At 50.6% G+C, this 25,414-nt stretch overlaps 1 protein-coding gene across 10 annotated transcripts in view; it reads right to left on the minus strand.

The window, feature by feature from the left end:
- KSR1 (kinase suppressor of ras 1) overlaps positions 1 to 25,414 on the minus strand; it is a 154,588-nt gene that overhangs the window by 10,006 nt on the left and 119,168 nt on the right. For 8 of the 10 annotated variants that reach the window (XR_005983087.1, XM_041724958.1, XM_041724961.1 and 5 more), the window contains 13 exons: positions 23,972 to 24,032; positions 20,347 to 20,430; positions 18,716 to 18,777; positions 18,511 to 18,617; positions 15,384 to 15,552; positions 13,348 to 13,389; positions 10,785 to 10,839; positions 9,858 to 9,906; positions 8,666 to 9,045; positions 6,361 to 6,457; positions 4,535 to 4,668; positions 3,797 to 3,928; positions 2,274 to 2,409 (listed from right to left, as the gene is read on the minus strand). Coding sequence is in view for 9 of the 10 variants with exons in the window: in XM_041724958.1 (XP_041580892.1) it covers positions 2,274 to 2,409; positions 3,797 to 3,928; positions 4,535 to 4,668; positions 6,361 to 6,457; positions 8,666 to 9,045; positions 9,858 to 9,906; positions 10,785 to 10,839; positions 13,348 to 13,389; positions 15,384 to 15,552; positions 18,511 to 18,617; positions 18,716 to 18,777; positions 20,347 to 20,430; positions 23,972 to 24,032 (1,508 nt within the window). In the remaining variant the exon portion in view is untranslated. The remainder of the gene's footprint in view (positions 1 to 2,273; positions 2,410 to 3,796; positions 3,929 to 4,534; positions 4,669 to 6,360; positions 6,458 to 8,665; positions 9,046 to 9,857; positions 9,907 to 10,784; positions 10,840 to 13,347; positions 13,390 to 15,383; positions 15,553 to 18,510; positions 18,618 to 18,715; positions 18,778 to 20,346; positions 20,431 to 23,971; positions 24,033 to 25,414) is intronic. The other 2 variants (XM_041724959.1, XM_041724957.1) reach the window with 1 other exon arrangement.

Genomic DNA, 25,414 nt, shown 5'->3' on the forward strand with positions numbered 1-25,414 from the left:
AGACCTCAGGAATATGGTAAAGGTGCCTGTGACTATACTCAACAAGAAAGACAGACAATTAGAAACTACAGGAAAAAAAAAAAAAAGAAACTACAGGAAAAACCTAAAACTGCACAAGAAAACTATGGTCCACATGTGAAGCCAACAAAATTGTGGCAAGCCTTTGAATAACTGATAGAATGGAAGAAAAGAAATGGACCCGCAAAAAAGAGAATGTAGTGAACTACTGAATCAGCAGCTAATGGCAACTACAATCTATTATAATAATGTACACATATTTATCGTCCTTTCATTTTTAGCCTCAATCTATAGACACAGCATGGACAATTTAATCATGTCAACACAAAATCAATTTCAATAAAAGGATAAAGGGAAAGCTGATGGAAGTTAAACAGAGAAGGGGCAGAGGGACAGGGAATGAAGAGGTGATGGAACAAGAAGTTGGTCTTTTGGAGAGTGACCTCAGGTAAGGAACTGGTGGTTTTCATTAAGAATCATTCTGGCCTCTTGATGTCATCCTGTGCACACTAACTCACTGTGGCTGCCTTGATGCAGAAACTTGGTGGTGAACTTAAAGCAGTGTGGCTGAAGGGGCAGAGAACAGTGCCCCCCAGAGGGCACTCCCTGCTTTTGACTATGATTCAAAATCACTTTTTATTGCCATTGACCAATGTCTCATCTACCCTCCAATGGCAATGTGTTAAAAAAAAAAAAAAGACCAAAAAGGAAAGCCAATTTTCATGAGCCAGAAGCTGACTGCTTGAACACTTTATCTGTCCCCATTTCCCCGCTCCCTGTCCCTAATCTATTCTTGAAAGGCTTCAAAGGACCCATAGCCTTTGTAAGCTATCCTTTCTATAAGATATCCTTTCAGAACAGAACTCTAGCTGTGCACTAGGAGGAGCTTTACTTAAAATGAAAGATTAAAAAAATTATGATCTTAGCCTCAGCCCAGGCCAAGTAAATCTTTCTCTCTGGTAGAAGCCCTGGTCCTTATATTTTTAAAAGCTCCCAGATGACTCTTATAGCCAGCACTGAACTCTGACTCCCTTGTCCTTGCCTCTGATGGGCTCTAGACTCTGCTCCAGGCTTTCACCTTCTTGAAGACTCCACCTCTGTGCTCTAAGATTCTAAGTGTGCAGAAATACACAACGAGATTGCTGCCAGGAAAGCAACTTACTCTTTTTTTGGGGGGGGGGGGGGCGGGGGATAAAACAAACACATCTGTACACTAGTTTACACAAAGGTGTCCTTAATAACTTTGTTATAATGGGCAAAAATGGGAAATAGCCTAAATGTCCAACAACAGAGAAGTTGTTTTTTGTTGTTGTTTTAAAGATTTTACTTATTTATCCATGAGAGACATAGAGAGAGAGAGAGAGAGAGGCAGAGACATAGGCAGAGGGAGAAGCAGGCTCCCCACATGGAGCCCAATGCAGGACTCCATCCCAGGACCCTGGATCACAACCTGAGCTGAAGGCAGACTCTCAACCACTGAGCCACCCAGGCATACCAAGCATCTAGCTCTTGATTTCAGCTCAGGTCATGATCTCAGGGTCATGGGATAGAGCCCTGAGTTGGGCTCTGCACTGAGCATGGAACCTGCTTGGGGTTCTCTCTTCCACTGCTGCACCTCCCTCCACTCATACATGTATACGCGCTCTCTCTCCCAAATAATAAATCTTAAAACAAAACAAAACAAAACAAGACAGGAAGCTGAGTAGCTGCTCAGGTGTTCTCTCAACTACTCAATAGTCAGGAGCCCGCATCATTGTGTCAGGGCCAGGAAACTTATAAACTGCAATGCGAAGAAACCATCAAAGGTATCTGGAAATAGGTCAGTACCTGTATTACAATCTGATATTTTGGCAAGAAATAGGCTGTGGAAACTTCGATTTGTTCTTGAACAGTTATAAAGAACATTTTGGAGAAGAGATTCGACGCCACAGTAAAACCCTGTCAGTGTTCTGTGCAGTGAGGATTTTATCACCTTTTTCCATCTAAGATACAGGGCTCTACTATCTTTTCAACTCATAACTCAATTAAAACTATGATCTTTATTTCTTTCCAGTCTTTTTTTTTTTAAAGCTTTTTCTAAAGAAAAATAATTGAGTAATAAAAGACAGCTGTTTTAGCCAGATGCAAGGAGGCCCACCCAGCATACTTCTACCTCCAGGGTTCATTTCTCAGGTGAGTGAATGAAGAAGGGCACACCTATCGTGTGCCCAGGCTCACCCTCTACCCTTCTTCCCGGAACACAGGTAGCTACTCACAGTGACTTCCTTCCCCAGGCTGACGGAGGCCAGGACGCGCTTCATACCCTCTCCGCTCCCAATCTGCCAGATCAAGGCCTCTGCGGCTTGGTTCTTAAATGGCCAGTCTCTTGCTTGCAGTTCATACCAAACAGTCCTGTGGGGACGGTCCATGCAGCATGAGCTCCGGAACCACCTGGCCCAGCTCATGCCCAGGGGCTTCTGTTGCCACAGTGCCAGGAACCCAGCCAGAGCATCCAGGATCCTCCTCCAGCTCTCCCCACTCACCGGGCTTCCAGAAATCCTGTGATGCCATCCTGGTGGCTCCTCCTGAGTACAAGAGGACCCCTGGCCCTACACATCTGTTGTGGTGGGAAGTCTGAGGCTGCACAGGCTCTGAACAGAGTTCCTGGTACAGGATCTCGTCTAGAATATGGCCATACCACCCTGAACACACCTGATCTTGTCTGATCTCTGAAGTTAAGCAGGGTGGGGCCTGGTTAGTATTTGGATAGGAGAGATCCCGTCTAATCTCAGTAGGGCTAATGCCAATGTCCAAGGTTGTTTGGGGAGTAACGAATGCCAAGCCCAGTGCCTGGCGCACAGAGGTGCTCAGGAAGTAATAGTCCAAGGTCAGGAGATGAAAGCACTACCCCTAAGGGAAAGTACCCAGAGATTACACAGTGAGGCCCTCACCTAGCCTCTCCAAATTCCCTCACCTTTCTTGACTCACCTTGGCCTTCTCCATGAGCCCCTCACTGCCACTGCCGAGGGTTGGGGCCACTAGCCACGTGGGGCTACTGAACAACTGACATGTGGGGAGTAGACCTGAGGTGTGCTGTAACATATTCTATACCAGATTCTGGAAACTTTGTGGGGTCAAACGGTTCCTTCATTTTTAAATTTTGATTACATGTCAAAATAATAGTATTTTGGATCTACTGAGTTAGACACATTATTAAAACAGATTTTATCTGTTTTTCTTTCCTTTTTAAGATTTTATTTATTTATTCATGAGGACACAGAGAGAAGGCAGAGACATAAGGCAGAGGGAGAAGCAGGTTCCTGAAGGAAGCCCAATGTGGGACTCCATCCCAGAACCTCGGGATCACACCCTGAGCCGAAGGCAGATGCTCAACCGCTGAGCCACCCAGGTGGCCCTCACGTTACGTTTCTATGCTACTTTTCTTTTGGTCAGCTTTGTGGGGCACTAGAGACTGGCTGGTAGGATCCTATGGTTCTCCCAGGGGGACAGTTCTGAGCTCTGGGCAGTGCCTTCATGGGGTCAGGGGTGAGACTGACACCTAGAAATCACCTGACTTAGTCCTCGTGAAGCAACCTTACAGGAGGTATTGTTAATTCTCCGCATTTTAGAGCAGGGAAAAGAGAAGGTCCAGGATGTGGTCTCTTAGCCAGAGAGGCAGAGCCAGAACTCAAAGCACAACACTCCCCCCTCCTCCCTGTCCCCAATGCCAGCAGGGCCCCTTCTTTGGGTCACACTTGGCCTTAGAGCCACAGGAGGGAGGATGTCAGGGCCTCCTCACCCAAATGCATAGACATCAGCAGCTTTGGAGAACGGCAGCTGGTCCTCGTCCTTCCCAGGGGTCATCTCTCGTACGATCTCCGGGGCCAGGTAGCAGAGCCAGTCGTGCGACAGCTTCAGCTGGTTCTCACGCCTGGAGGCCAAGAAGCCAGGGCAAGGACATGAGGCCTTTTGGCCAGGGGAGGAGAGGCTGCCTAGCATACCCATGCCCGAGGGCCAGCACACCACCCATGCATGACCCAGAAAACAGTGCTGCTCCTACACTTGCAAAGGCAAGAATGTTACACAACATTGAAACCAGGTTCTTTCAGGAAAGTGGGCCGGTAACAGGTATCAGCAGGGGGTGGATTCTCTACCCTAGGATATATGCCTCCCTGTGGATCTTAGAACCTGGCCTGGGGCTCATCTCCAGATAACGTGCTACTCTCCCTCCTGGCGGTCCCCCAGATTCTTGGAGAGAAGCCTTTCTCCCCACTCCTGCCTTTCAAGATTTGGGGAAATAAAATCGGATGCTCTTCCTCATTGGGGACATGAACCTTGGCCCTCCGCCCAAGTCAGTGAGCAAAGAGGGGACCCAGCCTCTTATGAAGGTCAGCCTGAGAATGCAGGGCTATGTATGAGGGAAGGCTGCCCCTCAGTAACAGGCTGCAAGGGTGCCCAGACCTCAGTGACACCCCGAAGCCTGGCTGGCACTGCCCAGCTCCTCCCTATTCTATCCAGACACTCAAAACCAACTTACCGGCCCTCTCGGACCACGCCCGAGATCCCAAATAGTCCGAAGTCAGTGATGACAACTTTGCCATTGTCATAGAAGACGTTCTTGGATTTGAGATCTTTATGCACAATACCTTTGGCATGTAGATAGCCCATGCCCTGGAAAATAGCAAGCCTCATGTCAGGGGGGCAGGAAGATGAGGGACAATGATTCAGCCCCCACCTGGGCTGGGCAAAGAGCTGGATGCCTCATGCAAGTCCCTTCCTGTCATCTTCAAAATCCTATGCAGTAAAAGGTCTCCACTGAACAGATGAGAAAACCAAGCTTCAGGGAGGGGAAGTCACTTGCCCCAGGCCACACAGCAATTAAGGCCACACAGCAATTAAGCAGCATTGCTGAAGTTTTGGTTCCAGGCTAGTCCACAGCCTCAAAGAGCTAGCTTTAAGAGACAAGATGTAAAGCACCCAGGTCTGGCGCACAGACTCCCCTCCCCACAATGTCATACTGTTTCCCAAGTGGCCCCCAAGTCACAAACCTAGCCAAAAGTTCAGGACCTTGTTAATGCACTTTGAACCTCAAAACACCACAGAGGAGTACAAAAAGAAGTGGCTTAGAAAATCCTAGAAGGGGGCAAGGGACAGCTTCTTGGCAGGAGGAAAACCAAACAAGACAGCAGAGAGGTGGCTTCCGGCTCTGCAGCTCTAAAGTCTCAGAAGTAACTTCTCATCTGCCCCCTAGAATCTTCCGGATGGCTTGTTCATCTGACCTTAGCCAGTGAGCAACAAGACACGACTCCCCAGTGCTCTGACCTTAAGGAGAAGGGAGGAGGGCAGAGAAGGGGCGAGAGGGGAAATAGGACCCAGCAAGTTTGGGGGACAGTCTGAAACAAGTGTGATACCCAGTAGGTCCCTCCAACTCCTCTGAAACGAGACATACTGCAAGTGAAGGCAGAAATGTGCTATTTCAGTTTCGAGGCTTTCAAAGTTTATTTAATTCATTTAATTTAGCCACATGTTAAGTGTCACGTGGAAATCCTGGTTTGCTCATAAAAGTCACTGTGATTTTTTTGGTGTTTTCCTTGTGAAAGACACACCACACACAAACACAAACACACACACACACACACACACACACACACACACACACACACACACACGATGGGTAGGAGGGAGGGAGAGAAAGGAAAGGTAGGAGTGAAAGCAGAGGAGAAAGCAGGAGACAGAGAGTTGAGGGAAGCTGGTTACAGCAAGCTTTTCGACAAAAACAAGAGAAGAGGAACCCCTATCCAGCAGCAGTCTGGCTTTTATCCAAGCCTGCTTGGTGTTAAAGAAAGCAACTTAAAAAGAAACTTTTCTTTTGTGTTTCATTACTTTAAAAAAAGATGAAAGAAAAAAAAAAAGGCTGCCTGAAGGCCAGTCCTCATGAAACTTAGATCTGGATATTACCCTGCCCTTAATCAGTTCTAGCAAACTGTCACTGAGTGCCAGGCCCTGGGCCCAACATGCTCTCAGTGGGTTTTTCTTGCGCCAATCCAATGGGGGAGGCTACGTTGGAATCCCTATGCTACGGGAGAGGAAGCCAAGGCTCAGAGAGACTGAATGACCTACCCAGAGCCACACAGCTGGTGCTACCAGGATTCGAACTCAGGCCATGTGTCTTTAAAGCCTGCTGCATTCCTCCCCAACCAATTCATTTGTCATCACAGACTGGGCATCTACCTCTTGGCTCTAAGTGGCTGAGACACAGACGAGGGAAGGCGATGGGGTCCTACCCTTGAGGAACCCCAGCTAAGAGAAGAAACGGAGCAGGGGACAGCCAGGAACCCTGGAACCAGCTGGATAACCCTTTACCTTGATGATCTCCTGAGCAATCTGTCTGGTCTTGTTGATGTCCAGAGACGTCTTGGGGTCCCTCACAAATGAGTGCAAAGTCCGCCCCTTGCAGAAGCTGTCAAGAGTGGTGAGGTCAGATTGAGGGATGGGGCCAGTGCAGCTGAACCCCAGCCCACTGGGAGCCTCAGAGAAGTCTTGGAGAGAGTTGTGTCCCTGGTCTCTGGAGGACTCTCTCTGTCCCCTGGACTGTGAGGGTCAGAATCCTTGTTCTTTTTTTTTTTTTCTTTTTTTTTTAAGATTATTTATTCATGAGAGACACAGAGACATAGGCAGAGGTAGAAGCAGGCTCCCTGTAGGGAGCCTGATACAGGACTTGATCCCAGGACCCTGGGATCACAACCCGAGCCAAATGCAAATGTTCAACCACTGAGCCACCCAGGCACCCCCAGAATCCTCGTTCTTAACGAAGCCCCTGACAACCATTCTTTCTTGGGCTGGGCCTGAGTGTGCAAAATCATATACGTGTCCCCCGATCCCTGCAGCTCAGGGCCTATGCACCCCAGAACAGGACACCCAGTTCACTGAGACTCCTAGCAACCCAGAGCAGCTTACCTTTGGAGGATTCAAGGCCGAAACATGTCCCCCCTCAAACTCAGGGAAGATCCTGGTCTTTTAGAGGACTATAATCAAGCAACATCTGGTACTATCTATAATGATTCTCATGACCATTTTTACTGCTTTCTGAATATAGAGATTTTATTACAGTAAAGATATGTGTAGGAGTGGGGTGGCTTCAAGGATGTCAAAGTGATTACCAGACAATGGGCTCGAGTTTTCAGGTCTCCCCCTGCACGGATTCCCAAAACCCAGGATGAGCAAGCACCCAGAGAGAATGTATGGCTCATTGTCCCCTGTTCCCAAGAGTTCACTAAGGCAGCTCATGAAGGGGCTAGTTTTAGGAAACTTTTCCAAGGAGAGAGGATTCTTAGAGCCTCAGAGACTTTGAGAACTGGCTGAAGGGTCTGGGACATTGGCTGATGGTTCCTTGTCTGTTTTCGAATCCCCTCAGCATATCCTAAAATGTGATTTTTTTTGGGTAATGAATGCTTTGCTTTTTTTTTTTTTTTATGTATTTCCTTTAAACAGACTCAGATTCTCACAGCCCTGGGTGGGTAAACAGAGCCGGACAGGTGAATAGACGGACAGCGCCGGCGGGGGGGGGGGGGGGGGGGGGGGGGTGCGCTAGGGCCCTGGGGACTGCTGAGCTGATATAACCTAAGGCAATCATGTTTTGCTTTGGGCTGGAATTTTGTTCCCTTGCTGTGTGACCTGCCTGAATCACAGTGTTCAGGAATTCTGGTGGTTCTGGTTTACATCTCTGATAAACAGGAAAAAGGGAAATGAATTTTTACTTAGTAAATACAGTTTATTTGAGGGGGGACGAAGGTTCTTTCAAAGCACAGGGTCTGGCTATGGGGAATGTCATCAGAATATTAAAGAGGGGACTCTTGGCTGATAGGATTAAAGTGATTTCTAGTTGCTTTTTGAAACCTCCCTGTATATTCCAAACTACCTTCAGTAACCTCTAATTACTGTTCCTGACTGTAAAAGTAAACACCCAACAACAATTTTTTGAATTACAAGGGCAGCCTCACAGCCCTGGTACTAGGGGAATGGACTGTCATACACCAAAGTTGGGGGGCAGGGGGGACTGGTGAGCACTTTCTGGAGTAGAAAGGGACAATGTACCTCAGAGCAGCACATTCATATACTCTCCCCTAGCACTTGCACTCACAGAAGTCCACCAACATGTTCACTATAGCAAAGTGCCCAGCAAAAGAGGACTGACTAAATAAATAAACTTGGGCAACCAGTGATCAGCCGGAGGGAGAACATGTCGTTAGCTTGAAATCAGCTGTGGTGAGAGTATTTACAAATAAATTTATAAATAAATAAATAAATAAATAAATTTACAAATAAATAAATAAATAAAATCTTTAAAAAAAAAACCCACGAGTATCAACAAACTTCTCAAAGTAACAGAAGGCACACTAAGGATCTGTTCATAGTTTCCACCTTTGGGGGAGAAGCACCCAGTTGGGATGGGAGGAGGCTGGTTTTCACTCTGTGCCTTTTTAGAACATCTGATTTTCTTTAACCTTAGGCATCATTTTATTTTTTCATGTCAATGGGGCTATGATGGGAAGCTATTTTGGTTTCTTTCTTTGTACCTCACCCCATTCAGGCCTCCCAGTTCCCCAGAGCATCCCCACAGATAACAGGGCACTTGGGGAAATGGCGGGATAGGCAGGGGCTTGGTTACCTGGTGATGATGGCCAGGTGGGGCGGGTTCATGCAAGCCCCCATGAAGAGCACCACGTTCTCGTGTCGCGTTTGCCGATAGTTCATCACCTCCTTCTTGAACAGCTTCAGGTGGTCCTGGTTGTGACCGTCCATCTCCAGCAGGCGGATGGCCACCTCGCCATGCCAGCGGCCACGGTGCACCCGGCCCCAGCGGCCCTGCCCAATGGGCTCACCCAGCTCCACCTGCTCGAAGGGGATGTCCCACTCCTGCAGGTATACGCTGGTCTGGCTGGCCTTGCGAGAGATGGGGCCCCGCCAGGGCCGGCGGGAGCTCGGCAAGTCATCCACCTCGTCCTCGTCGTCCTCTGCCTCTGACTTGCCAGCCTCTGGCTCCTCAGCCTGGAAGGAGGGGGAGGGCATGGGGGGCTGGGCAGTGGATCTGGGCTCGGCCGACGCGCTCTCCCCAAAGCCCCAATAGAGAGGCATGGGATCAGGAGATCCAGGTTCTGGTTGTAGCTCTTGCTCTGACCTGCTGTGGGCAGGTCACTTAGCACCACAGGACCTCAACGTCCTCATCCACACAATATGGTGGGTGGCCCAGGTGGGCCCAAGGCCCTTCTTCCCAAGAATGCTCCAAGATTTACTCATTACTGATATCTAACTCCCAGCAAAGAGCATTAACATTCCCTGGCACAGATGAATTTAACCCCATTTATCTTTTCTGGGCATTCTTTTGTTTAAACAGTTTCTGATGCTCCTCTCAGCAGGAATAAGTCAGTCAGCGAACATTCTAAGGCACGTTGCATTGATGGAAGCCAGGCTTGGCTGATGCTTTAGTTCAAGGGTTTAAGACAGTGGTTCTTGGGCCTAACTATAATCAGGATCACTTGGGGGGCTTTGACATCACACAAATGCCTGGCCCCACCCTAGACTGACTAGGAGTCTCCCACACTGGGCACCAGGCCTCTGGACTAGGGGTGGGAACCAGGAGAATCAAGCGCTTACTTTAGCTTCAAAGATAAAAACAAAACAAAACAAAAGCCTGCTTCATTGTACTCCTCATTCTTCCCTGCTGTGCACCTGCCTCAGTGGGCCCCTGAGATGGCCCTTGCTGGCCCGGCACCCCTGTGCTCCCCACACCTTTGTGTGTGCTGAGACAACATGGAGAGAAGGAAGGCAGGGTCCCTGGGCTGCGTGTCCCCCTCACTCACCTCCACTTCGTGATCCTCCAGCACATCTGCTTTTGGCTGGTGGTCGAGCCTAAAGGTAAAATAGTTGGTCAGGGAGATGCTGAGGGCTGTCCACCCTGCTCTCACATCTGGACTCCCATGTGAGGTCAGAGAGAGGGCTACCAGGCCTGCATCCAGACTGTGACCTACCTGGTCATGGGAAAGGCAGTCTGGATGCTGTAGAAACTGACAGGAGGCCCAAGACCAAACCCCATTTCCCTTTTTGGCCTTGGCCTTCTTCAGACTAACCCAAGGGTGGTGGGGAAGACGGGTCATCAGGGACCACAAGGCCCCTTTCAAATCTGATGCCCAGTGCTTGGGCTCTGAGTGTGTGCCCGTGCGCACGCGCACACACACACACACATACACACATACACGCGCACACACACACATACACACACACACACGGGGTTTGAAATTTGAAATTCTACCTGAGAACCAACTTCACGTAATTTCTTAACATCTCTGTGCGGGCTTTCTCCTCTGTATGTTACGGATGACACCTACTTAGACACCTGCCTTCACCAGGCTGAGGCCCGTGTGAGGAAATGGGAGCCAAGGGCTGGGCAGAGCCGGGCTCCCTGAAGGGGTTCCGCAAACAGGAGCCATTTTTAGTAGTTGTCTCTAACTCCAAGTGGCCTTTGCTCACCTCTCCTGCATCACAAAACTGCTCCAGGGTTACATATATCCCTATCCAATGCCAGCTGCACCCACAGGAGGCAAATAAAACCCTGTGGCCGAGTTCACAGATGCAGGGAGTGAATTGCCCAAGGGGTATCTTGCCTGGCTGGCCCAGGCATACGGCAGCATCTGGAGCTGAGGGGGGACGGTAGTCAGACACTTATAGGTGGGGTGGGAGGTGGTCCAGGGTGTGGGTCTAGAAAGAGACCATGGCATAGGGATGCCTACCGGGTGCTGTCCGCCGCATCAGGGGATGGCACTGCCTGTGGAAATGCCGAAATGTCTGGAGGAAACAAAAATCAAACACAAGGTCTGAGACTCCCCTCCCCCTCCCCCTCCCCCAAAGGGCAAGGTGCTTACAAACCCAGCCCACACAGTGGAGTGGCTCCTCCTCGAGCAGCCAGCCCCTCGTAGGGCTGAGTACGTGTTCGCCAGGCCACTGTCACTCCTAAAATGGGACACAGAAGTGACCTCTACTGTACTTGGTTTGGCCCACACGGCTCAGTGCTGGGAAGGGACTCCAGGTGAGAGAGAACGTTGAGATTCTCCAGTGAACCCCGTTCCCCTGTAGCCAAACTGTCCACTAGGAGCAGGTGGTAAAAGCAGACAGGATTATTATTTACTGGACATGTGGGGGTCAAGGCTACCCTTGTCTGCTCAGAGGCAGCAGCTGGATGCAATAGCCCTGGAGAACAGTGAGCTGCCTTGGCCAGGCCAGCAGAGGCCCAAAGGCAGGGCTCGCAGATGGCTCAGTAGTGACACCTGGTGTCTGGCTCAGCTGCTGGGCATTTCTGGTGGGAGCCAGAGGCCCCACCCCCTTGGCTTTCCAGGTGTTTAGGTCGTTGGTGGAGCAGCTCTCTGGGGAGAAGAAGAAATGCACAGTCTATACTTCCTGGGGCCCGAAGATTGGGCAGGGGCTGACCCTGAGCCTAGGGGTTTCCCACTTTTAGCACTGAAAGTCTCACATCTGGGGAACACCAAACAGATGGGTCACCCCAGTGTGGAACCAAAACCTTCCAGCAGCGCTCCTTCTGCTGCCTGCTTCCTTCTGGTCCCTCTCTTTGGTTCCCCTGAGGCTGGCAGCCCCAGGTCTGGCTGGGCCCCTCACTCCCTCCTCTTTGGTCAGCAAAAGAAAAGAGACTATAGGTGGCAGTGGCTCAAGCTATTAGCAGCCTCTCCCTGCCTGCTAGGACAAAGAGCTGCCCAACTCAGCTACCAACACCCCCTCAAGTTCTAAGGCTTTATCCAAGGCTACCCCCTAAAGATCATCTATGTGACCTCACAGACTTGGAGAATCTGAGAGAGGCCGTGGGACTCTTTATCAGGGAAGTGCACACGCGCAACATTTCTGGGGGATCCTGGGCCCTTGAAGACTCTGCCAAGGCCTCCCCCAGATACCATTACATGGTGTCTGCAGACTACCAGGGGCAGCCTGACCTTTCTACCTCTCAGATACAGCTCAAATATTCCCACAGAAGACAGACGCATGCATAGGGGGTGGCAGTAGGAAGAAACAGCACCCCAAGTGAGAGGGAATAGTGTCTCTGAGGCCTCCTATGTTTCCTTAAACATTAAGAGTGTCTTTTGCATTCTGCTCCAAAATGTGTCCATGTTTATTTTAACAGAAATACGTTCCTTCTCCTCCCTCCTTGACATGTGTTCAGAGCAAGATGGACCCTTCGGGAAGGAGAGCGACATTCTTCCAATGCTTTTGAGTACTCCTCTGTACTCTGTCCTACAGCTGGAAACCAGAGAGGCTCTTAGAGGCGAACCGTGACAAAAAAGGGTGTGAAACCACCAAGGCAGCTCAGAGAGCCTCCACAGGACCAGCCCCAGGCCCCTGACCCCTGCCAGCCTGCTCACATGTGGCCAAAGCCATACAAATAGTCCTGTAAGAACTTACAAATGCTCCAGATCACTCCCCTAATGGAGCTGGGCTGGGGAACAGAAAATGCTGAGCTAACCAAAATAGCATTTCAGGACAGGTCTGTTTAACCCAGGAGAAAAATAATTAGCCACAGTCTTTGTTTAAACACACAGCGACTCCCTATGACTCAATTAAGAATTAAAGTAGCCCCTCCCCCACCCCCCAAAAAAAGAATTAAGGTAGCCAATCACTGATAGGAATGCTTGTCATCCTCAGCTGGAGAAACAGATACTAACCACACAAATTCCTTGGGGGAAGCAATATGGCCAAAGGCAAAGGTTGGCACACAGTGAGTGTGCAAAGCAAGTTTTGTGGAAGGAAATCAGAGATTGAAAGTGGTCTTCTTGAAACTCTAAAACAAAGCTGCATTTTATCTTATCGCCAGCAGGAGGCGCTACGCAGCAACGCTCAGGAAGGAGAAGCCCAGTCAGTAAGTGAAGCCTGCAGACTTTTCCAAACTGGCTTCCCTTTCTAAGATAGGTTCTGTAAGCAGCTTCCTTGTCATGACATAGGGGAAGATATCCTGACAGATGCTCAGAAGGCATTAGCAAAAAGGTCTCTTCCTTCATTCTACAAACTGGATTTTGGCCACCTCCCTGCTGCATGATCCTATAGTCTCTCTATGCAAGAGGCTGAACAGGCTCCATGCCAAGGTTCCTCTCAGGAAGTCACTGTCCCTGTGAAGGGTCCCCTCAAGGTGACACCCCCCCCCAACTGTCTTTTCCAGCTGTGACACACAGCTTTCAAAATAGGTATATGTGAGACTCCAGCATCTCAGAGGTGCCCAGGGGAAAGGGTGCTCAGGGGGGCTGGACAGAAGGCTCACCGTGAGGGGCAGTTAGTGGAACCATGCAAAGGACTCACCTGGAAAGATAAACTGCTGTCTATGATGAATGAAGTAGGCAGCTTTAAACAGAAGAGGAGGTGAGTCACACACACAGAACAGCAAATGCAGGGACTTGGCCGGGGGTGGGGGTGGGGGGCTGATTATGGGGTGGGGCAGAGCAGGGTGATCCATGCAGGAAGGAGGATGGGAGCTAGAAGGAAATGGGTGCTGGCAGGAGCCCCCAGGAAGGACTGGTCCATGAAGGATCTGCTGCAGAGCCCTGGCCCATTCCCTTTATCTCCCAGGCTTGCTTCTCTGTGCAGTCTGTGTGAGCTCAGCTGGGGCAAAACCCAAGGGGGAAGAAATGGTGCTTGTGAAAGCTGGCTGAGCCATGTGCAGAGGAGTGGCCCCCCTCAGCCCCACATTCACCCCCTTGGCAACCCGACCACCCCACACAAAACAAAACAAAAACCCAGCTCACTGAAGGGGATGCGCTGGGGCTCTGGACTCTGACACAGTTGTCATATTGTCAAACAGGGGTACAGATAGCCTTTCCCCGGCTTTATTCTTGGAGATAAACAGAAATGCTCCCCTGAAGTGCAGAATGGGGGCATGGTGGGAGTTATGACTTCCCAGATTAACCACCAGGCAGGGCCCAGGGGCACTGCCATGCCCAGCAAGAACACAGATCCTGGAGAGATGGAGGGCTCTGTGCACAGAACAATGAGGGCCCATCAGGGAAAGCTGAGAGGCTCTGGCTGACATCACAAAACGGACTTTTTCTGTGGCCTGTTTTTCAAACAGGGACTTCCTTTTAGAAAAATCCAACCTAGGAGTTTAGCAAAAGATCCAGTTTCAGAGCATAATGACAGAGCCGAATGGGAGGAGGAGGTTGCTCAAAAGGGCTGTCGCTCCACTTGCAGGGAGGGGATAGGTGTGATGGGGACAATGCAAAGGGTATCCAGCCAGGTGCATGTTAGAGCAAAGGGGCAGGCAAAAGAGAAAAGATTAAAAAAAAAAAAAAAAGAGAAAAGATTCCCACAAAAATCTCAGTTTCCCAGTGACCCTAAAAGAAATCCCTGGCACATTGGTAAAACAGGCCCAGAGAGGCTACCTGGCCTCTTGCTGGCTGCATGTGGCCCCAGCTAAGAGTCCCCTGGCACAGGAAAATCTGTGGCTCTGACCCCTTCACCCACCCACCAAGTCTGGAGCCCCAAGGACCAGTGACAGGTGGGGCCTGACCTGACTGGGCCCAGAGCAAACTGGAGTGTCCCAGTGGCTGCTCCTTCTTCCTGGCTGCCAACTGAAGGGCCAAGACCAACTGCAAGGAGATGTGAGGGAGGCCCAAGACCAAGGTATGTCCTGAGACAGGCAAGTGGGCCTTGCTGAGACGGGGGTGGGGAGGGGGGCACCCTGGCCTTATAGAGTGCAGGGCAGCCCGGGCTATGGTGGAGGCAAAGGTTACCTCTAGCATGCACCCCTGAGACTCAGTGTACTCAACTGCACAGTAGGAATAAACCAAATCCCAACTTCATGGGGTCTTTTGTTTCATGGTAACAAAAGTTCCCCCATAAGCAGCTTTTTTAGATCACAGAGCAGGTAAGCAATTGAGCCTCAGAGTCCCTCTCCCAGACCTCCTGGGTCTGCTCCAGCCCTCCGTGCTGCCTGCCATGCTTTCTGAGAGCTCAAAGCCCTGAGTGAACAATGCTTAGGAGAAGCCACCGCATGCATGGGAGGGCAGCCTGGGGATCCTGTCAAGAATCCAGGCTTTATGCCAGACAGATTTGGCCTTGATGGTGGCTCTGTCCCTTACGTGTTATACAGCTCAGAGTAAGCCACTTCCTCTGAAACCTCAGTATCCCCATCTGTAAAATGGCTGTGATAACAGCATCTACCTCAGAGCTCTCATCAGGTGTAAATATGGTAATGTACTTGAATTTGGCACAATGCTTGGCTCCCAGCAAATGCTCTTTCTTAGTGGTGGCAGTGTTTGACCTTGAGCCTGCTGGGGCATGCTGAGAAGGGGCATCTGACCCTACCCTGAAGGCACACAGAAGCCCCAAGGTGTGGTTACCTGGGAAGTTGAACCTGCTGTCCCGCTGGCCAGGAGAGGGGTTGGGGGGTGTGGTTGCACTGGATGGATTGGACGATGTTGGGAAAGGTGCCGGCGAGGAGGGCGTGGAGGAGGTGGTAGAGGATGGGTTGCTACTGGAGTCCAAGTGGTTCATGGCTGGAGGATGCTCCTGTGGGACGAGAAACACCAGAAGTGGGCAGGTACTGTCACTGTACCCCGTGCTGGGACCCTCCCCTCCCTGCCTAAAAATGAAGAAGTCTGCCCAAGGCATCCTGACATTCTACTGGTCTAATATTCAAGGGAAGAATGGCACAGAGAGACCCTCACCTCAATGCCATCCCTTGGGGCACACCTGCTCATCTTCAGCTCATACTTTCCTCTCAGAAGCCCTTCTCAAGCCCAGTGGGGACCATGCTCCTCCTCATCCTCCTATAGCTAGCACCTTTCCTCATCTTGGGGGGTTTCTGAAAAATGTCTCTCCCCCACCCCCCAGAGTATCCTGTGAGGGCAGGGACTGGCCTGCTCCTCATAAACCCAGTGCCTGGCTCTGAGCCAAGCACACAAAAGGGTTTCTTAATGAATTTAGCCTCTGACAAGTGTTTGGTATATGGTACACAGTAGTGTCTAATAAATGCTCCCTCCACTCTTTTGCAGACCTACTGGTTAGGACTGCCCAGTGGTCTGGGCCCTAGCAAAGTCAAAGGGCCAGCTGAGAGAGGGCTACAGGGGGACTCTGTGTCAGGTGGGACACTGGTCCTGACCAAGTTCCCAGACCCAAACTCCAATCCTTTAGGGGACAGGATTGGAATTCCTTGGTCAAAAAAGTTGGGGGCTAGGGACACCTGGTTGGCTTAGTCAGTAGAGCATATGACTCCCGATCTCGGGGTTGTGAATTTGAGCCCCACACTGGGTATAGAGGTGACTTAAAAATACAATCTTTAAAACATAAAGTTGGGGCCAAATTATGTTGAATGTTGAGTTCTATAGGTTTTTATTCTGCAGACCATCAAGGCTCTGGGGACCCCAGAACCCACCAGAGCCACGCAGTGGGCCTCACAGTCCAGGGACAGCCACCACTACCCAGTGCCACATGCCAGTGGGGGAGGGAGCTGGGTCCACTGAGCCTGTCCTCTCCCTGTGCACCCCACAATGATCCTGCATCCCATCTCTGTTCCCCAGGGCTAGGCCCGCCAGGGGAGGAGGAAAAGCTATGAGGCAGGCGGGTTGAATCCCGGGCTCCTCAGCTCAGCGCCCAGGTGACTTGCTTCAAATCAGCCCACCTTTCTGAGCCACAGTGGTTCTCTATAAAAGAACCGGCTGCTGCTTCACGGGCTCAGTGTTCAAGGCCAACATGTTCTTACCACAAGCTATGTGCCAGGCTCTGATGCAGGCACCAGGTAGAGGCAAGACGACAAAGCCCCGCCCTCCAGAGCACCCACCCGCTGGGGAGATAGGCCCTCAGCGGGCAGACAGGTGACTGTGCCATGCGGTCAGGCTGCAAAAAAACATCCAGAAGGGGGTGAGTGCAGCCAGGGTCCCCGGTCCTTAGCCCACATCTTGGCAAAGTGTTCCTGAGGAGTGAGTGTGTAAACCCGAGAAGGTGGGTGTGGGCAGAGCTGCTGTGAGCAGAGGCAGCTGGAGGAGAGGCTGGAGAGACAGGAAGGTCCTGAAGATGAATGGGTCAAACACGTGGCCCTCAGCACAGTGCCTGGCAAGAACTCAGTAACCATTAGCTCCGGTTATGAGAACGACTACAAATAGGGGTGAGGGAAGGATGACAGCTGGCCAGTGTCCTCAGTGAGGTAAGAGAAGACATAGCCTAGAACTATGTCGGGGCAAGGCCGAGCAGGTGCATGCAGGAGGGCCTCCTGGAGGAGGAGGGGCCTGAGTGGGTCCTGAAGAACCAACAAGGACTGAATGCGGTGAGATGGTATAAATGGGGGTGCATCTGGTGCTGCCAGACAAGAGGACAACACTGGCAGGGTGGGAATGGCAGATCCAGGGCCTAGCACCCCTCCCAAGGAAGTGCGTCTATCTGTGACAGTCTGGACACCACCACTACTCCTGATGAGCAAGTTCATGAACGTCATCTCGTTACCCTCACAACACCCTGAAAACGAAGCATTCTCATCCCCACTTACAAACCAGGAAGCTGAGGTTCAGAGAAGTAAAGGAATTCACCCACGGTCACAGGGGCAAGAAAGGGGACTAGTTGGGACTGGAGCTCAGGTCTGTGATCCTACACCCTCCATTCTACCTCTATTCCTGCTGGGAATGCCACCTCGGGGGAAATGCAATGATGGGGGAGGGAGGCCGGAGAGACAGCACAGGCTGGCCCATGAGGAAGTCAGCTCTGAGGCACTGGCCTCCCCTGTTGGACAGTGAGATATGGAGCAGCCCCTTACGCTGGATCTTCAGGTCCCCGGTGTTCATCAGCTGTGCCATCTGCTTCTCCTCTCCCTGCCTGAACCTCCACCCCAGCCTGGCCCAAGCCTTGGAGAAGCTGGTCACATGCCCCTCAGTAAGGCAGGCAAGGGCATGCTAAGCCCCGGTGTAGGCCTGGGACACAACACACTGAAAACCCAAAGCCACCCCCGCAGCAGCATCGGGGCAGAGTGGGGAAGCCACTGGCTGTATGGTCACCAGGGAGCTGACATCAGAAGCCACTAGTGCCTGGAGGCCACAACAGGTGTGTTGAGACTCTCCTTTCAAAAATCTGTGTTATGGCAGAGCACACCAGCTCTGGGCCTGCCCCTCACTCACGGGGGACCCTGTGCCCACTTTCCTCATCTAAAACCGAGGTACCATCAGTATGCGATTTTTACAACTACTGTGAGGATCAAAAGACACATTGATGGAAAAAGTTCCCAACTCACAGTACATGCTCAGGAAACGTCAGGTTAAACTGGGGAAGGAGGTCATGGGCACATTAACTATGACTTTGGACATAAAATATGAGGTCTTAAAAATGGCTAAAGACAGAATCCCTGAAGGCCACCCTCTGGCCTTGGATCCTGGATTGCACGCCCCACACTTCCCTGCTGAACTCTCCCTTTTGGAAAGGAACAGGATGGGTTTCTCCCGGCAGAAGCAGCTGACGAGGGGACGACCGCTGCCACCAGCGTACCTTCTTTGTTAGTGCTTTGGGGAGGGTTCCGAAATGGGGCTCAGCTGCTCTGTCCACTGGGTTGTTGATGTCCGAGGGGACAGACTCTGTCCTCCGAAGCCGAGGTTCTATTGAGAAATGACAGGGGAAACCATTAACAGGGAGCAGATCAAGCTACAGAAAAGTTCACCCCAAACCCAGTGAAAGCAAAGAGCAGAACACTCACGTGGAAGGAAGGATATTCGACAGGCAGGGGCTTCTTTTGTACACTTGTTGTGACACTTCAATCTGAGAAAGAAGGCAGGGTCAGTGCCCAGGGGGCCACTCGGGGCTCTCAGGGCTCACACAGGGAGCTCTGGGCACTGGGCCCAGCAGCTCTGGGCACTCTCTCATGGCTGCCTCAATCTCCACACATTTCTCAACAAACATTAGCTCAGGAGTTTGGAACATCCCACATCAATTGCCCTAGCAGCTATGAGGAGCAGGACACTTTCCCTTTGGTGTATGCCTAATCTTCACAGTGGAGCAGTTTTACTTGCACCCATTTTAACTTGTGTAGGTCACATATCTATTTCTCTTCTCTAAAGAAAAGGGAGACCCTCCGCTTACATTCAGAAAACTGGAGAAAATAGGAACTTACAAAAAAAAGATGAATTGGAAGGAGAGCATCTACATGACCAAAGGGATCCCAGGAATGCACGGGGTGGCTCCTGCTGCATTCCAATATGGGCTACGTGGTTTGAGAGTCAGCCAGGGGGCCAAATTGGAAAGAGCAGGGCCCTCAGTTTGGTCCTACCTGCTGCACCATGTCTTGGTGGTTCTCAACAATCAGATGGGTTGATATTGGTGCCCTACCAACCTTAAACCACAATTGTAGGAGAGCGTGGGGCTCAAAGATCATGCTATGCTCTCCATGTGAAAGGTACTGCTTGAAAAGAAGAGGCGTCCCCAATTTAAAGCCAGGAGCCACAGAAGACCTAGACTGGTGGAAAGCTCTGACATCATCTCCTTGGTGGTCAGGGGAGTCATCAGGAAAACACAATTTATCCAAATGACAGGCACGAGACCCAGTCTGGTGGGAGCCGAGATGCTTTTATTACACGCACTAGCTCAGAATCTTGAAGCAATCCTGATAGATAAAGAGCCTGGGATCATCCGCCTGCCCGGTTGTGAAATGAGGCCCAGAAAGGGCAGGCATCTTGCCCCGGGTCACAAAGCAATGAAGGGGCTGTGATCTGGGAGCAGAGACTCCAGGTCCATCCTCTGTAAGATGAAGGCAGCTGATAGCAGCAGAGGCCACTCTGCCCCCAACACAGTTCCCTTCCTCATCCTTCTGTCCTACCAGAAAGCATAATGGTAGGAAATAAGTTGGGTTTGTAGAGAAGCCATTCTCCCTGAACTCTCCTCTTCTGTGAATACCACAGGTCATCTCTGTTTTCACCCCTATCTGACCCTTCTCCCCACTTTGTGTGCCAACATGTAAGGTTAAACTTCAGAACTCCTTATAGATAAGAACAGTCCTCCCATTCCTCTTGGACTTGTACAAGGTCAAAGGTTTGGAATTCTTTTTCTTTCTTATCTACCTGGTAAACTTCTACTCCTCCTTCAACACCCACCTCAAACATCCTCTTCTTCTGGGAATGCCTTGCTTGATGCTTCCTTAATCTCCCTACAGAGAGCTGATCATACCGAGGTATGTCAAATGGGATTATAAATAATAGGTTTAAGAACTCTCAAAGGCGTTCCCTTGCACTCTGACTCAACCTATGGCCAAGAATCAAGTAGTAGGACTCTTACTAAACTAAAAGTATGGAGTTTACTCGCCTCTCTCACCCTCTTCCACCCTCTGCCCATCACCTGCAGTGCTTGCATTTCACTCCAAACATCATGCTCTTCTGGCACACATGGCAGACCTGCGACAGCCAAGACTTCGTGGAGAATCTGCAGAAGGTAGACAGGAAAATGCTCACATGGCTAGGAAACCAGAGCCTGGGCAGGGAAGGGCCCCAGGAAAACCAGGAGACTAGGCTCCATCCCAAAGCCTCTAGTGCCCTTTCCCAGGGAAGGGCAGGGACACCCAGGGCCACTGCCTTCCCCTGAGCATTCAGATTTTCCCGCTGTAAAGTCATCATTGCCAAAACCCCAAAGTTAGTATGATCACGGATACCAGCTCTCTGGCAGCAGCCATCAAAATTACAAGAGTGCATACCGAATGACTCCCATCTTAGGAAGTGACCCAACAGATACTCCCAACTGGTGTCAAATGATGTACAGACAAGGTTACTCCCTGCCGTATGTTTGCAGTGTAGAAGACTGCAAACAACCTATGCTGTTTCGGTGTATAGACGGCTGACTGTGCAAAGTACAGTCCAAATACACCATCAGACACCATGAGGCCAGAAAACAAAGAAAACTCTTTTTGTACAAATACAGGATGATCTCCAAATTACATTATCAAGGGAAGAAGTACATGACTCTATTTACATGAAGTTCAAATATAGGAAAATGTAACCAATGAAGACATAAGTGAACAGTAACCCCTGGTGGTAGTACTATGGACCCAGAAGGGCCAAAGATCAATTTCTGGGGGGCCAGAATATTCTAGATCTTCACCAGGATGACACACATCGGTGTATCCATATGTAAAAATGCATTTGTGCTCTCAGCTCTATGCAAATTATGCCTCCATTTTTACAAAAGAAGCAGAGTATAGAACAGTGTATACAGTATACATATGTATTTGCTTATATAAAAATATCTCAAAAAACTGCCAAGATCTGCCTATAGGGGGACCTAGAGGGCTGGGGGGGGTAGCAGCAGGAGGGGACTATGTATGTATTATGTGCATATATATATATATATATAGTATATATAGTATACATAGTGTGTATATATATATGTGTGTGTGTGTGTGTGTGTGTATAGTCACCCTTCTATACCTCTTGAATTTTGACTGTATTTCAATCCAAATTAAATCCAAATTAAAAAAAATTTAAAAACACAAAAGATAGATTGGAAGGAAGGACGAGGGTTGAGTGGGTAGACATGTCCTGCAGAGAAAAACTCTAAGGCAGTCCCCAGAGTGGGAAGGCTAAAGGGAAGAAAGAACTCACATTTTTGGAGGAACAGATTTTTGAAAGCATAGTAGATCATAGTAACAACAGAACAAATAGCAACAGTATTTGGGAAACAGTTTGTAACACATCCATGAACATTAGCTCACTCCACCCCAGGGTGGAGATGCTTAGTACACAGGCAAAGGAACCAGAGAGGTTAGGTGACTTCCTGCGGTCACACAGTTGGGATGTTGCTGCAGCAGGGTCTGGACCCCAGGTCCCTAAACTCAGAGCTGCATAGCTTTTGAGACCACGAGGGCAGAGCATAGAGAAAGAACATGGGCTTTGGGATCAGACTGCACCGGTGTGAATCCTACCAACTACTGGCTGTGGGATGCCTCGGAACCTCTACAAATGAGGCCAACATCCTCATAGGGACCTGGGGAGATCACATGTGTGAATGTGTAGTGGACATGAGCGCTACTGTCTCCACCCAGCCAAGGCGGGTGCTTCCAGGGACAAGGACAGAGGTGCTCATGCCCCTGATGTACCTTTTAGGAGCCCTAATCCTACCTATCTGGGATCCATAGACTCTCTCTGGGCTGCAATCTTCTCTCATGCCAACAGTGGGGATAAGGGGAGCAGCTCAGTAAGAGGACCTCCACTCGGAAATCTTGAAAACGGGGCAAAGTGGTGGGTCAGATCTGGCCCTGAGAAGAGGCAAGTGCTAGAAAGGATGTAGGCATAAAAGCCTTCCCAGACTGGGAACGGACCATGATTAGACTAAAGCACTTTAGATTTTCCTGCTGAGGGCTCAGCGGTTTAGCGCCACCTTTAGCCCAAGGGGTTATCTTAGAGTCGAGTCCCATGTCAGGCTACCTGCATGGAGCCTGCTTTTCCCTCTGCCTGTGTCTCTGCCTCTCTCTCTCTGTGTGTCTCTCATGAATAAATAAATAAAATCTTAAAAAAAAAAAAAAAGATTTTCCTGCTGAGCGAGAGAGGCCTGGAACCAGGGCTTAAAAAACCAAGCAGGGAATGCTCAACCCTGAGCATCAGCTTCGACTCAGGTAGTGATCCCGGGGTCCTGGGATTGAGCCCACATCAGGGTCCTGCCACAGGGAGCCTGCTTCTCCCTCTGCCTATGTCTCTGCCTCTCTGTGTCTCTCATGAATAAATAAATGAATCTTTTTTTTTTTAATTCACCTTTTAAAATTGTATAATGCAGTGGTTTTTAGTATATTCACATCACCACTAGTGATGATGCACCACTAGTTGCATATTTAGTATATGCAACCATCACCACTATTCAATCCCAGAACATTTCCATTACCCCAGAAAGAAACCCCATACTCGTTAGTAGTCACTGTCCACTTTCACGGAGGAGGAATAGGTGGGCTTCCTGTTGATGAGATGCCGTGCAGGCCTGTTATCTGTGGCACACACCAGCCTCACACCCTGGGAAGATCCTGCTGGGCACCTGGGGACAGAGGAGGGAAGACCTCGGACCTTCACATGAAGGGCTTGTCCCCATTGTGGCACCAGGGCCTCTCTTCCTCAACACTCAGCCCTGACAAGGCTCCAGAGGTGCCTGGGTGCCAGTCAGAGGACTCAACCACTATCTCACCAGCAGCATGACTTTAGGCAATTACTTAAGCCCTCAGAGCCACAGCTGGGTCTCCAGCTCTGGCCAGAATTCCAGGCCAGTCTTCCAGGCTCACTGCCGCTACAGTTCATGCTCAGGGGGAAATGAAAGTCCCTGGCAAGTTGCAAAGCTCCTGATAAGTGTGTTCCCAAAAGTCTGTGGCAGGGATAGCCAGAGCACCGGCATCCCTAGGCACTATTCCAGTGGTTGTCCAGGGTGATGAGATGCTGTGCAGGCCTGTTGTCTGTGGCACACCCCAGCCTCACGGGAACTAAGGCCAAGTCTCCTGGTCCATCCACGTCATGGGCCTGTGTCAACCCATGACAACACACACCAGCCACCACAGTCACTAGAAGTTGTTGGAAATCCAGGCTACCAAGCCAAGAACTTTAGGGATGGGCCATGGGACCCTGGAGTGTCAAAGCTTCATGGACTCTGACGTGAAGGCCAGCTGTAGGCCTCAACATGATCTCACGGTGGGACCTGCAGGAAGCTCGCAGCTCCTCCTCCCTGAGACCATAACCGTGTTTCTCCTGGGACCTGTGTCTTCCCTCAGCAGGGGTGGGGTCAGGGAGGGTCCAATGAGTCCATACAGCCACTGGTGACAGGCAGGGGCTCCACATGGGTAGGTGATGGACAGGCCAGAGGCAAAGAGCCCCAAGAAACAGGGATCAGGCCGGACACCCACCCACAATGAAGACTGACCCCTCAGTGGGTGCCCTGCCACACGCAGACCCCATTCCAGCTCTACGTCCCCTTCCTGTCCCAGCCCGGCTGGACCTACCTGTGAGTCACTGACAGTCCGATATCCCTTCGTACCATCTGTGGGGATCCATGTGGGAGATCTGTGGGGAAAGAGGCCAGTCAGGCAGGCTGAAGAGGCCTGTGCACCTGTGGCCTTCTAGATCAGAGACCACAGGCTAGGTGGGTGAGATGACTTGCTGCAGAGTAGATAAAGTTGTCCCTAACATTCAGAACAGGGACGGTCCAGGGAGACTAATGGGGCAGTGTAGTTACCGTCATGCCTGACCTGCTTCTCCTGTGAACATTACTGTCTGGTCTCTGCAGGTGGTTACGAAACCATCGCTGTGTGGCTCCTTGCTGCAGTGGCAGGCAGCAGGCAAAGCAAAGGTAAGGACAGAAGTCTCTACCTATGCCCACCTCTCGCGCTCCCTCATGGACACATCCTTAGGTCATCATTTGCAAGGGCTTAATTTGGGTCTCTTCTTGTTTAGTGGGTAGGAGCTCTCTGATCTTTGGCGGAGGTTCTGAGGCTGAGCAGCCATGTAGCACATCCAGGACCTTTATAGCTACAAGCACCTTGAGAATTTTGCTCTGAGAGCCACCAGAGCCAGATCTTAGCAGGTAGAGCAAGGACAAAGTGAAGTTGTATCATGCTCCCACTTGGGCCAGTCCCACTGGCTTCTGGAGGAGTCTCAGATCGCAAGCTTTGAGATGAGCCTTATGTCTACCTTCTTAGAGGGGACCCCAGGCTCTCCCTGTCCTAATCCTGGGTTCCCCCATAAGAACAGCATCCCTAGTGGTTAGGCCTTACAGGTCAGGCAGTGGAGGAACACCCGGAGGCAAGCTCTGCATCCACTGGCAGTCCACATGTCCCACTGCCTCCTGCCCCTCCCACTTCCCAGTCCTGCCTCTGCCCCTACTCAGCACTGCCTACCTCCTCCTAAAGGAGGGGTTCTCAACTGAGTCCCTGGATGGACTTTAGGGGTTCTGGGAATCCTCTGGACTGGAAAGCTCTGTGGGTGGACTTTTCCCTGGAAGGTAGGTCTAAACTTGTATCCAGTTATCAAAAAGAACCATAACCCAGAAAGGTCAGGAACATGGTGCTTGAGGGATCTGTCGCTGTCTCCTGTCCTCAGAATCAGCAACAATCCCAGACCCCCTGCCTCCTCGTGCTGGCCTGGCACATACTTGGTGCTCATTAAGTGCCAGTTCACTTAATGCCAAGTATCACATACCTGAGCACACAGAGAAGGAAGGATGGGCCAGAGGTGCTGGCTCCTCCTCCCACACTAAGGGGGCTTGATCAGGACCAAAAGGCCCTGTGCTACCCCCTGATGATTGGGGAACCCACAATCACACTACCACAGTTCTCTCTGGCATATCTGCTCTGGGACTGACTTGTCCTGCCTCCCTCCTGGGACCCACTTCACTGTGAACAGCCAAGGCCATCAAAGTACATGGGTGTAAAAGGGATTAGGCTGCC

The sequence above is a fragment of the Vulpes lagopus genome, chromosome 12 (genome assembly GCF_018345385.1).
Source record: "Vulpes lagopus strain Blue_001 chromosome 12, ASM1834538v1, whole genome shotgun sequence".
In the NCBI taxonomy this organism is placed as follows: Eukaryota; Metazoa; Chordata; class Mammalia; order Carnivora; family Canidae; genus Vulpes; species Vulpes lagopus.